Below are 13,833 nucleotides of genomic sequence, written 5' to 3' on the forward strand. Positions count from 1 at the left end.
TGAACAGGAAGAGAACCTTTGAAGGGACATAAAAGACTAATGTGAAAAGTGTTGTGGATTTTGCAATGATGAGGTAACTCTAATTTATAAGCATTAGGATTAATACAATGGAGAATTTTAAAAGATCCATAGAAACGAGGAGCTAATTTTACATTCGGGTTCTTTTCTACACTATGTAGTCTACATTTTTCAACACGTAACCAAACATAATCTCCTTCTTTATAAATCATGGCTTGCCTGTTTTTATTTGCTTGTTTCACATATGATTGTTGGGCCTTTGCTAGTATTTGTTTAATTTGCTCATAAATACTTGAATAATTTTGAATCCAATCGTCAACAGAAGGTATTTTCTGAGTTAGATGAAATGTGGGAGTTGGCAATTTATGACCATAAACAATTTCAAAAGGTGCCTTTTGTGTAGCAATGTGAGTGGCATTATTGTAAGCAAACTGTAGAAGGTGCAAATGATTATCCCATGTGGCTGAAGAAGAATTTGTGTAAGCACGGATTAAATCCTAAATTGTGTTGTTTGTGGCCCCTGTTTCACCGTCAGTCTCTAGATGAAATGCAAAGCTAAAATCAATCTTAGTTCCTAAGTTAGTAAACAATGTAATCCAAAAATTATTACAGAATCGAGGATCTTGGTCGGACACAATAATTTTTGGCAATCCATGGTGCACAAAAATATGCTTGAGAAATAAGTTAGCGGCTTGTGCAGCACTTAAGGTCTTTTTACAAGCAATGAAGTAAGCTTATTTACTAAATCTGTCAACTATGGTCCATATCATATTATTCTGTGAAGAAGTTTGTGGTAAACCTGTAATGAAGTCCATAGAAATCTGCTCCCAAGGTGAATTAGGGATAGGTAATGGAAGTAATAAACCATATGACTTGCCATGATGTCTTTTTATGCATTGACATACAATGCAGTCAGAAACAAAATTAGAGACATCACGTTGCATATTTGGCCAGAAAAAATCTTCATATAAATTTCTAAGTATGGAGATAATACCACGATGTCCCATATAGGGAGGCTCGTGTACTTCTTGCATAATGAAATGATGAAAAGGATTAGTAATGCATAACTATTTTTCATAAAATAGAAAACCATCAGAAACAGAAAAGTTATTAGTAGGGATCCATTGATTGTTAAATAAATTTACCCAAACATCATGAAACTCGGGATCTTGAAGATAAGTATTTTTCATTGTGTCTAATGAAGAAGTAGAAATGACAGAAATATTGTTTAATGATGGCCTATGGCTAAGTGCATTGGCTACTACATTTTCCTTACCTAGTTGATATTGAATGAGTGGATGAAAGGATTGAATAAATGATGCCCATTGTATGTGTCTCAGATATTTGTGGTTGTGACAATAAATGTTTCATACTCTGTTGATTGGTTTTAATCATAAACTCCGAACCCATTAAATAATGCCTCCATATGCACAATGCATGACCTACGGCTAATAATTCTTTGTCATATATACTATATTTAACTTCAGAAGGTTTCAGCTTATAACTAGAGTATGCTATAGGGTGATTGTCTTGCATCAATATTGCACCGATGCCAGAACCACTTGCATCGGTAACCACAAGAAAAAATGGTCGGTTGTAATCAGGCAATTGCAAAACTGGTGCGTGTGTGAGTGCATGCTTAAGTATTTCAAACAATCATTATTGCCTATCGCCCCAACGATAAACAAGACCTTTATTTAACAAAAGAGTTAACGGTAAAGCAAGCAATGAAAAGTTTCTTTTAAAATTTTTTATAAAAGCTAGCTAGTCCTAGAAATGAACGAACTTCATGTACATTTTTAGGTTTTGGCCAAGACTTAATTACTTCAATTTTGCGTGGATCTACGTGTATGCCTTTGGCAGACATGATATGACCTAAATATTCTATTTCAGATATAAAGAAAGAACTTTTGTCAGGGCTAGCATATAGATGGTTTTGTTTTAATAAACTAAACACTAAAGATAAATGTTCTTTTTGCTAAAAACAAGAATGTCATCGAAAAAGACTATTACACAATGCTAAAAATGCAAAAATATTCTATTCATCATTCTACTAAATGTACCTGGTACGTTGGTAAGTCCAAAGGGCATTACCAAGAATTCATAATGTCAAATTGTGTACGAAAAGCTATCTTAAAAATGTCAGAAGTAGACATATGAACTTGGTGATATTCTGATTTTAAATCAATTTTACTAAACACTGTTACTCCTTGTAATTTATCTAGAAGGTCGTCTATTCTAGGTATTGGATACCTATTTTTAACCGTTATTTTATTAAGTGCTCTATAATCTATACACATGCAGTAAGTTTGATTTTTCTTTTTAACTAATAATACAGGAGCTCCAAAAGGTGAACTACTTGGACGAATTAATTTTCTACTTAGAAGTTCTTCAATTTGCTTCTGAATCTCTTTCTGTTCTAATTGGTTATGGCGATAGGGAGCTTTGTAAGGGGGTTGACTACCAGGAAGTAAATCAATTTGGTGGTCTTCGGGTCGTGATGGAGGAAGTTGTAAAGGTAAATCATTTTAAAAAAATCAAAAAATTTAGAAATAAAATGTTGTTGCTTTGAAGTTAGTTCAATTTTGTAACATCAACTTCATTAATCCATACTAAGAAAGCTTTTGATTGTTTACGCAAAGCTCGCTTCACCTGTGTATGACTAATAATTGAAAATAATTCGGTTTTTGTTAACCCTTTGAGTAAAATTTGTTCACCTTTGTGCTCAATGTACATTGAGTGTGTGTTGTAATCTATATTGGGGTTGAATTGGTGACGCCATGGCATTCCTAGAATTATGTCAGCAGATTGCAAAGGTGCTACTAAAAATTTCTCCTTTTCTTATAAGATCCAATACAAATTTCTAAATTATGAACTTCTTTAGTACCATTATATCGTTGTCCTAGAAATGCAGCCTTAATTTTATAGGCAGATGGAATAGTTTTAAGTTGTAAGTTTCTAACTACTTTTTCTGAAACAAAATCATGAGCACTACCATCGTCATGCAAAACAATCATATCATTATTATTGATTTTACATCCCATCTTTAATAAGGCATGCATAGAAATTTTACCAGCAAGGTCTTTAGGTTCGTTAGAATTTTCACCAATAAGTGTAGCCTCATCGAAGTCAGGCATTGCTTCAAGGTCTTCGATGGATTCTTCAGCTCCAAGAAAATTTAGATGCGCCGTGGGTTTCTTCCAATCACAGGTGTTGCCCATGGGACAACGACTCGCAATATGACTAGGACGCTTACAATTATAACAAATTACATTTTTGGAATTGGCATTGGAGACACTTGGGTTCACATTTTTAGGTTCACCAGATTTAGGCAAATTTGAAGGTAGATTGGGAGGTTTAGAATTGGAAACTAATTGACCATGATTATTAAGAACATTTCGCATCCATGGCCGTCGGTTAAAACGATTCTTTCCATATTGAGAATTGAAATTATGGAAAGAATTAAAATGAAAATTGTTACCCATGTTGTTACCGTTGGATGTTGGAAATTGCCTTCGATCTTTAGACTGCTTCTTTTCAGCGTCGTGAGCTAGGGATATGGCTTCGTCCAAGTTATTGGGCTTGAACATGTTGACTTTGGCTTGGATGGATGGAATTAAGCTGGACATATACTTTCTCTTGAAGGTAGATTCGACACTGGCTCCACCATTTGGAGCTGCAAGAGAGTGCTCCAAAATCTTTCTGTATATTGAGGAATAGACTCACGTTCATGTTGCATGAATAGGTCCCATTGTTGTTGCATACAGAACTCAAATTGTGCAGGGAGAAAATTTGCAAGAACCTTCTTACGAAAGTCATTCCATGTGAGAGGACGATCAATGCTTTTACGCGTGATATCCCACCATAATGCATCTTTCTCAATAAAATAATGAGATGCACATTTGATTGTATCACGTTCTGAGTATTTCTCATTGTTAAAATAAGCTTCAAACTGACTTAACCATGATAGAATTTTGTGACCATCTTTAAGACCATCAAAAGAATTAAATTTGAATGTACGCTTGCTTATCTTGGACTCCTTTCGACTAGCGTGGACATCCAAAGTAGCATTGATGGCGCAAACTAGGTTATCGTCGTTGGTAGAAATTTCAATGGCAGGACGCTTGAGGGACTTCAGTTCTTGCCCAGTTGTACGCAGTGTTGACACTCTTCTTCAAGTTGCATGGATATTAAATCCATACGTTGCTCCAAGGTTGGCTCAGAAAGCGGTGATGCAAAGTCGAAATCGGCCATGATTGCTTGATGGAGAAATCCAGAGATTTAGGACGCCTTGCAAATGAAAAGATGCCTTGGTTATCGTTCAAGAATTTTGGCGTGTAAGACAAAAATTTTAAACAGTCTTTGGACAAGAAATTATGGGTGGAAGTAGGCAAGAAAGGCAGGAATTTTTTATGGGAATTTTGTGAAATTTATGAAGCTGGAAAGAACTGCGCGAGAACTGCCTCTATGAAAGAGATAGTCAGCTATGACTTGTAAAGATTTGCTGAGTCTATGTATGACATGGAGTAAGAGAGGTTAAAGTTGATTATCTAAATTAGTAATGTAACTTGCTTGATAAGGCTTTAAGCCTTTAAAAAAAACTTGACATTTTAGGACAAGAGGACGTCATGGATGCTGCCGTGGCATCAAAAAACGCCCCCCTCCCCCCACGAAATCAAAATAGAGCTTAATCTCTTGATTAAGCTTAAGCAAAGCTTTTAATTAAGCTTTAACTAAGCTTACTAATCACCTGAAAGCTCCAATTATTCACGAAACATGGCGCCATGATGTAAGAGTGGGCCTTCTTCAATGTCTGGAAAAATAACATAATTTCTTGACTGTGATAGAGGGGTTTGGGGTTTTGAAGGCTTGGGAATCCAACTATGTAGTCAGTTCGCGATGAGACGGACCGTAGAGCCCGTTTGCAGTAGAGAGCTCATCTTCACGCGAGAGGGTAGACGATTGGTAGCTTGGGCTCTGATACCACTGTTGCGAGCAACGGATGCGTGGTTTGCGCGTAGCGAAATGGAGAGCAAATGGAAGAAGCTCCCTCTTTCTCTCTTTTACTCATAAAATTGCATATGACTCATGAGAAATTAAAAATAGACTAAAAGAGAAGGTAAAGTAAGACGAAGCGACTCAAGATTGGGTTCAATCTCCCCCCGACATGAAGTGGGCAGCTCCCTTTATGTCGTATTTATAATAATATTATGATATCTTCTTTGCCCAAGATTTAGGCCCTTTATAATCACTCTTTGCATAAAGAGTTTGAGTGAACTGGAAAAGAGATAGAGTAATCTGAATTAATGGATGCTAGCAATTGTGCATCCCACAACTCTCTAGAACCATTAATATTTTATTGAACATATCTTCTAAAAATCTATTTTGCTAATAAATATTTACATAGAGGCTATGTGCACACTTTATAAGAAATAGCGGTGCGTCTAATACAATAATCCAATAATTGCCAAATAAATTCTTGAGAAAATAATATTTAGAATGCTTGCATGTGGCGCACCTTTCCAATTCTCCTTGCTCTACACATCAGCTGCCAAAAATTCAGAAAATCATGTTAGAATAATAACCAACTGAATAATTGCAGCTAGCCACATAAATCAATTAATTTGGAATTCCATACAATAATTAATTCACGAAGACATTAATACTCGTGTGGATAAAATAGTATCACCCACGTTCACACTTGCATCAATGCCTGGAAAGGATAGACGTCCCCATCGACTTTCCGCCTAAGACAATTCTTAGGAACGTACCCCGCATTGATGGAGAACCATTTAAGGCGCTCATCCTGCCAACGTACACACAAAGGAGAACCATTTAAGGCACTCATCCCTTTGCGTAGGTGCCACCTGGCAACAGTACAAGCTGAAAAGTACCCCTGGATACCCCAAGCCGGTATACAAGGCTCGCCTGGTTGCTAAGGGTTTTAAGCAAGAGCATGGTATTGACTTTGATGAAATCTTTTCTCCTATGGTCAAGATGACCACCCTACATTTAGTCTTGGCCTTGGTTGCACAGCTTGACCTGGACTTGTACCAGATGGATGTCAAGACGGCTTTTTTACATGGGGACTTACATGATGAGATTTACATGGAGCAAGTTGGTAAGGGCTTTGCAGACCCTAGCAGGGAACACCTAGTGTGCAAACTAAAGAAGAGTCTATATGGCTTGAAGTAGGCACCTAGGAAATGGTACCATAAGTTTGATGCATTCATGCAGTCACAGGGCTACAGCCACAGTGCTATGGATCCGTACTTGTACACGAAGAAAGCCTGTGACGGTTCTTTATTGATTTTGGTACTCTATGTGGATGACATGCTTCTAGCAGCGACAGCTCATGAGGAGCTAGATGCTTTTAAGGCTCAGCTCAAGAAGAGCTTTGAGATGAAAGATCTAGGATAGGCCTCTCATATACTTGGTATGCGCATTACGTGCGATAGATCTCAGGGACTACTCTATCTATCTCAGAGAGGGAGTACATTCATAAAGTCCTTGAGCGCTTCCACATGCAGGATGTTAAGCCTATTGGCTGTCCATTACCTTCTCATGTGAAGATTTCACATGTTGATTGTCTGCATACAGATGAGCAGAGGGCCGAAATGGCCAAGATTCCCTATGCATCAGCCGTCGGCAGTCTTATGTATGCCATGATAGCTACCCGTCCAGATATTGCTTTTGCAATTGGGGTTGTAGCACGTTATATGGCTACACCTGGCAAGAAACATTGGGATGCCCTAAAGGGTATCATGAGTACCTGAAGGGCACAACAGATATGTATATTTGTTATGGCAGCCAGGATACAAAAGTCGTGGGGTACACTGACTCTGATTATGCAGGACATGCAGATAGTAGGAAGTCCACTTCTTGCTATGTGTTCACTTTTGCTGGAGGGGCTATCTCTTGGATGTCCAGGGTGCAAAAGTGTACGGCTCTTTCTACTACAGAGGCCAAGTATATTGCACCCACAGAGGCTTGCAAGGAGGCTATCTAGTTAGGCCGTTTGATTCCAGACCTTGGTATTACAGATGCTATGCCTACACTGCATTCGAATTCTATGAGTGTCATTCAATTGGCCAAGAATCTGGTCTTCCATGAGAAGCCAAAACATATTGAGGTAAGGTATCACTTCATTCGCGAGGTCATTGAGGACAGGTCTGTTGACCTTGTTAAGATTTCGACTGAGCAAAATCCTGCAAACTTGCTTATGAAAATCCTCACTACAGAGCACTTTGCCTTCCTCAAGAGATTGATGGGCATTGGATGAGATGACGTCTTTTTCCTCATCTAGTTGTACTGTCTTTTCTTTTTTCTCTCTCATTGGGACAGATTCGCCTTAAAGTGGGAGGTTTTTGGGGGTAAAGGCGCCTCCGCCTAGTTACCCGTGTATTACTACACTGATAATACCTGCCACTACACACTGCAGGTGGCGAGTGCCCGTCATAGTCACTTTTGCTTTATTCATTTAGTGACAGTTTGAATAAAGGAAGGCCCGGCCACACATTGTGGTTGTTGGAGTTCCCACTTTTGAGTCTCTCTCTCTCTCTCTCTCTCTCTCTCTCTCTCTCTCTCTCTCTCTCTCTCTCTCGGCTCTTGCTCTCACCACCAAGCTTCTTCCTCCTAGGTTGTACTTCCCTTTCAAGCTCAACTGCATAACCATATACTTAATGTAACATCCAAGTGTCAAGTAGTAGTTCCCATTGGAACAAAACTCGAATGCTAAGTGAGTAAACAAAGATCAAAACATTAGGTGGATGGCATCCATATATCCAAGATATAAATAGCATATATCCGAGAGCATCTAACCCAGGTAACTTGCAAAGCCTTTTTTATTGTAGCATCAAATGACCATACATAACAGTAAATGACAACCAATGTCCAATGTTGCATCCAAAGTGCTCAAGAAACATTAACAAGCAATAGGTATGAAGTTTCTCTGATAAGATATCATTCATCCTTGCTTATTATAACAACAAAAAACCTATATAAAACTGAGAAAATGAGTGCTCAAATCAATCCAATGGCATCTCACATCAATGTCATATCATCTCCCAAGTATCCGACATCAATACATAAGCATTCATGTATTCCATGAGACATACACAAGCTCCAATGTTTAAGAAAACTATGCTTTCAAACTTGTATAATAACAAGTTTACTGTACATGATAGCAATGAATGGGGGGTTGGGAGCTCCAAAACTTTAGTGACCAATACCGAGAAGTGTCAAAGATGATTGCCCGAGTGCCCAATGAGCATATAGGAGTTGGAAGAGTGATTGGACTGAGCAGGAATTCAAGCCAGCAAACTAGTGCAAATCACATGAATTTTCTAGTCTTATTGGCTGCATTGCTGCCCACATTAGGGCCCCAAAACAATGCTAAATCTGTCAATGAGAATGCTTGGAACAAGCTTTAGTAAGCCTTTGATTACCGGGAAGGAGAAATGTATCCACTCATACCTCTCGAAGCTTAGCCATGGCTGTCATTAAAACTACGAGCTAAAGATATTCTCCACAAGCTAAAGCAATGTTAGGTCGGGCTTGAGCTCTCAAGGAAGATAACTTTGATGCCAGTTGAAGGGAGTGAGCCTTGAAGTGGAAGCAAGAGCTATGGTGGAAGGAGAGAGAGAGACACACACACACACACACACACACGAGAAAGAGAGAACTCCAACAGTAACAATGTGTGATTGGCCTTCGCTTTATTCGAATGTCACTAAAAGAATATAGAATAAAGTGACAGTGATGGACGTCTAGCACCTACAAAGTGTATATGTATGCGGGTAACTAATACATGGTGTAGGTACTGTTAATATAACTAATACACGGACGGCTAGGCACATGTGCCTTTATCCCAACAATTTTTGGCTATTTTGCCCATCAAAACAAGCAAGTATATTTTGCATTCATCAAATGACATATCTAGGATTTTTCATTGTAATATATCTAACATCCCTAGATTTTTAAATAGTTTGGGTCTAAATCTAGATAAATTTGTAAAAACTTATCAATCACATAAAATATTGGGTATCCCATTAGGAACTTAGCTATCACATGAAGTATTGGACATCCCCTCAAATGTAGGCCTTGCTTGGCATTTAAAATTAATAAAAGTTGATAATTTGGCTGCTAACACTGGCAGATTCTAGCGTTGGAAATGTAGGAAAATGAAAAATGGGGAGGACTTCAACGGTCATTTTATACTCACTCTCTCTCTCTCTCTCTCTCTCTCTCTCTCTCTCTCGACTCTGCCTGTGAGAGAGACACGACCATGGATGAACCTCCGTCAAAGAGACCTTCCTTCTTCGCCTGCTACCTCCTCTGTTCGAAGAATCCTCGCTTCAAGGGCATCACTTACATCGGGTATGTCTTCCTAGCAGTCTTCAATTCCTTCGCCTTTAGCAGATCCTACCATTCCACAAGATGGAAGGACTGAAAACATGTTTAAAAAAACAGGAGCATCTCATGTAGCGTAAGAGAAGGATAGTGGAAAGGTGATAATCGTTGGAGTAGAATTCATCAGAACCCTTCACAATTCGGCACACAATTTGTGGAATTGCATGAAAAGAGGATCGGTAGGGTAGGTCACCAGCTGACATATGGCATTCGGTTCGCAAGAAGTTTTAGAAGAATACCGAGTTACGTGCAGTTAGGGGCATGGGGCAGCTGGCTAGTGTAGTACCTCCTAAACAGAAAGCCCATGATGTGGAACACTGTAGGGAAAACAAAGGTAAAAGAGCCCCTTTTCCCACATGGGAAAATGTCAAAAACTTCTTGTGGATGGACAGAAAACCCTTAATAATAATCAACATGTGATGTAATATAAGACGAGCATAGTAGAAGGGTGATCATTGGAGTAGCATTGATCAGAAAGCTCACAATTCGGTACGCAATTTGTGAAAATGCATGAAAAGGGGATCAGTAGAGTAGATCACAAGCTGATAGTTGGCATTCGGTTTGTGAAATTGGCACAATTGCCGTGTCATTAGGCTGAAATTGACGTCCCTCTGTGCCAATGTTGAGCATGGGAGTTTTTATCTGGATGTGATGTTTGTACAAGGACCATGCAGAAGCTGAAGAGACACATGATTGAGGTGTGGCTTAGTAGAGTAGATCTTCAGCTGATAATTGGCGTTCACTTTGCGAAATTGGCAGAACTGCTTTGTTATTAGATTGAAATTGATGCCCTCTATGGAATGTTAAGCATGGGAGTTTTCATGCGGATGTTAATGTCTGTACAAGGACCATGCAGAAGCTGCAGAGATGCACAATTGAAGTGTTGCCTTATGATATTGAAATTGATTTTATTTTGCACAAATGGGGAGCATCGGTGTTTAGGTGGATGTGATGATCATACACAGGGCCATGCTTGAGCTGCAGAAACACATGGTTGTCTTGCCATGATTCTCTTACAGGGACCATATATGAACTGCAGAGAGATATGAATGCCATGTGACATAAAGGGGGCAAGTTTGAAGGGTGTGGGTATTTATGTCTGCACACAGGCTCCTCTGGTCAGATTCCTTTGCCCACATGTAAAGCAGCTAACTACATTTGCAGACCCCTTTGCATTCATCAGGATTTGACTACCATTTTAGTCAATTTTGTCACAATATTATACTTCGAACACACAAGCCCTTTCTAGAGCCCTCCGCACCAATTAATGGATCTTACAAACTTACCTTCAGGATTTGACTGCCAAGTATGGATTCTGCTTGTTTTTTTAATCACCCCATTTGTCATGCAATGCAGATTTACAGTCAACCCAAAGAGGCGAATCAGGCAACACAATGGTGAAATTACTTCAGGAGCTTTTAGAACTAAGAAAAAGCGCCCATGGGAAATGGTCTTGTGTGTGCATGGATTTCCATCACAAGTGCATGCTCTACAGGTACAGATTTTGCCAATTGTGAATATTTGATGTATATATCTTGTCGTGCAACCTACGTTTAACCCTCCTGAAAGGAAGTTTAACAAGTATATTTCCTGAATGCCTTTAACTGCCAGAACATTCATGATTTTGTCTTCCCATGAGTTTGGGTCATAACTACGCAGTTCTTTAAACTGATAAGCACAATGCACTTCTTTGAACTGATAAGCACTGCAGTTCTTTGCACTGATAAGATTTATGACAGAGCTTTAGACATTGACAAGCCTAAATATCATCTCATGGCTTTGCAGTCTTATATCAAATTCAACGAGCCTTGTTGAATGCTTGGCATGTCTTTCATCCACATACTAACAGATGTTCCTAAAGACATCTTTCACAAAGAGAAGGTTTCATTGCATATTGATTGCAGTTTCAAATTGGTTTAACCGTTAGCAATCTGATTCTGGAGATACAAAACTTATATGTGTATCTGTCCATCTTCTGTCATAACTTGGAATTCGCCTAGACTGACCCCCTTTCTGAGTTGCCTCTTTCAGTGGACTTAGAGTGCACTAATTGGACCTTCAAAACTGTGGTCATTAATTTCATTGTTTTGGGTTGGAGATTAAGGAATTGAATTTTTGGGTAAAGGAAGTTTATATAATGTAAGTCGACAGTTTGACTGTTGTTGGATGACAGTTTGAATGGGCGTGGCAACATCCAACCAAATCTTTGGCAGTGAGAGATTCTGCATCTGCTCTGAAATCAATGAAAGGTGTTAGTGGAAAAGTGCTCCTTTTGTACACCATGCTCAACCTACCAGTTTGGAGCAAGTAAGAGAAATTTCTCTTTTGAATACACAAGAAGGCATCAACTATATCAGTAATTAGATGGCTGATTGTACCTCAGCGCTTCTGTCTCAAAGCAAAATCTGATATTGATGTACTATGTTTTGTCTTTCCACAGCCTGGATCTCACTGTCAACTTTCTTTCTACGAAACATCTTCCACTGATTAAAGGATGTCCAAATCTTCCCTCTCAAATGAGAACTGAAGTTGGTCCTCTGGATGACCTTCCATGCTATACATTCCCAACAGCCTCAGATGGATGTGAAAGCGAATTTGATGAGGATGAAGAATCTGGTAGCGGAGATGACACAACAGGGGAAAATGCTTTTGTTCCTCATGAGATTAATGTTACTTCTGGGAGGCATATTAGTAAAGCAAAAGATGGCCTCATGCATGAAATTGATACTACTGGAGGTAGTAAGCCCCACCGGTGTAGCACCTCAGTAATGGCAAACTTGATCTCAAGCAAGAAAAATGCTATCCCAGAACTGGCATCGCAGCAGTGTACACAGCCTTCAAGAAAGCAAAAAAATAATCAGAAAGAACCAAAGAAACGAGGACGCCCAAAGACTAGACAGAAAGTAACATCAAGCAAGAAGCAGCAATCCATGCTGGGTGGCAAGCTTACTGATCCATCCCTAGAATGCTCTGTTCTCCCTGTACACAGCACTGTTGATAAGTGGCATGTAGAAGCTAAAGCAGTGAGCCCTTCCAGTGGAAAGAGTGATGCAGAGGAGAAGATGCCACAAATCACAGCAGCTTTTCAATACTCACCACAATCGTTGTGTTCACCCTTCTCACTGCAGCAGCAGCTACATGAAGTCTATGACTTCTATGAGGAGGAAGCTGAGTCACAGATAGATGAAACCATTGGTCTTGAAAAGGAGGGTTTGTCGAAAACGGCAACTGTCAGTCCATCAGCACTGCAAATGCCATGTTCATGGAGCCCACATGAGGCATATAAAGAGCACAGCAATGAACTAACTGGAAAGAGGATTGATGACATGAAGGAAGAGTGTCTTCCACCATTGCAACTCCAGAAAATTAACAGCAGCAAGGTCTTGCTAGCCACACCAGAAAAGCAAGTTGAAAGCAAAGTTCCAGGTCACAGGGACTGTGTGTCTTTCTTAGAACAATCTTTCAAAAAACTGTCAACCCCTGGATGGATGGGCCAACAATACCAAATTCACGACATTGCCACAAGTGGTTATACGGAAAAGGGAGTGTCTAATTGCAGAGTGAAAAATCAAGCTAGCATTTCATTCAACATTGCTCAATACTCTCCGTTATGGTCACCCTCCCCCTTCAGAAGGACCCCTCTGAGAACTCCACTAAGCTCATCAACAGGGCAAAGTGTGGCACGGCAGGCCTTGGTTGGTGAAAACCTCAGCACTAGGTTATTTGGGGAGGGTTCTGTGAGCTCACCATGGGGCCAGCAGTCATGCCCTGCCTCTTCCACTTTGCTGCAACGGCCGCAGGCACTGCGCTCTTCTTCTGTCTGCTGGTCAGTAGTGTCTGTTACATCTTCTCCTGAGAAAGGAGAACAACTGGAAGTCATTGACCTTACCAGTTCACCTGCTTTGCAGCCGGCCTATTGACCGATATGACAGAATGTTTGCCATGGATATCCTTTTCTGTTGGTCTTAGTGTCATCAACTTGGACATTGACATGGTCAAGGATAATATAAAAAACATAGATGCAGGAAAGCATCTATTGAGCTGTATTCCATGGTCAAGATGGATATAAACATGGTCAGAATACAGTGATGCAAGATGGTTTCACAACACAAACACCTTCATTCATCAAAACGAATATATGAGGTCTCTTCACCCTGAGGAGTTTTCTCTACTTTGTCTTACTTGGTTGTTTCTTGTGATCTGGCCATTACTTATGGTGACCAAAATGTGGGTTACACTCTAGTTCAAGTGTGGGTTACATTCTTATGACCATGCCATCACTTGTGGTAAGCAACATCTAGAGCAAGTGTGTGGATTACATTCTTTGGTACTCAAAGTTATCAAGGCTAATATCAATTAGTATTTAATTTGCTGACATGGCATACCTGGTTGATTGTGATCGAC

General features: G+C 39.6%; 1 protein-coding gene across 2 annotated transcripts; it reads left to right on the plus strand.

Annotated features, from left to right (window-relative positions):
• The first annotated feature begins 9,222 nt into the window (after positions 1–9,222).
• On the plus strand, positions 9,223–13,600 carry LOC148016224 (uncharacterized). 2 transcript variants are annotated; one of them, XM_087664602.1, is made up of 4 exons: positions 9,223–9,396; positions 10,786–10,924; positions 11,603–11,736; positions 11,870–13,600. In XM_087664602.1, exons 1-4 carry the CDS (start codon positions 9,305–9,307, stop codon positions 13,347–13,349), a joined length of 1,845 nt encoding a protein of 614 aa, XP_087520728.1. In that variant the 5' UTR covers positions 9,223–9,304; the 3' UTR covers positions 13,350–13,600. The 2 variants fall into 2 exon arrangements, with proteins under 2 accessions (XP_087520728.1, XP_087520729.1); XM_087664603.1 differs by lacking the exon at positions 9,223–9,396 and having other exon boundaries at positions 10,792–10,924; positions 11,581–11,736.
• The last annotated feature ends 233 nt before the right edge of the window (positions 13,601–13,833 follow it).

Source organism: Lygodium microphyllum, chromosome 23, assembly GCF_053477565.2.
Source record: "Lygodium microphyllum isolate KBCC chromosome 23, Lygodium_microphyllum_v1.1.10, whole genome shotgun sequence".
Classification (NCBI taxonomy): Eukaryota; Viridiplantae; Streptophyta; class Polypodiopsida; order Schizaeales; family Lygodiaceae; genus Lygodium; species Lygodium microphyllum.

Bases quoted from the DNA above. Each gene is read 5' to 3' on its own strand.
- LOC148016224 (XM_087664602.1), top strand. From the start codon at position 9,305: ATGGATGAACCTCCGTCAAAGAGACCTTCCTTCTTCGCCTGCTACCTC. The intron at 10,925-11,602 runs GTACAGATTTTG...GTTGGATGACAG, and splicing joins CACAAGTGCATGCTCTACAG to TTTGAATGGGCGTGGCAACA. The intron at 11,737-11,869 runs GTAAGAGAAATT...GTCTTTCCACAG, and splicing joins AACCTACCAGTTTGGAGCAA to CCTGGATCTCACTGTCAACT.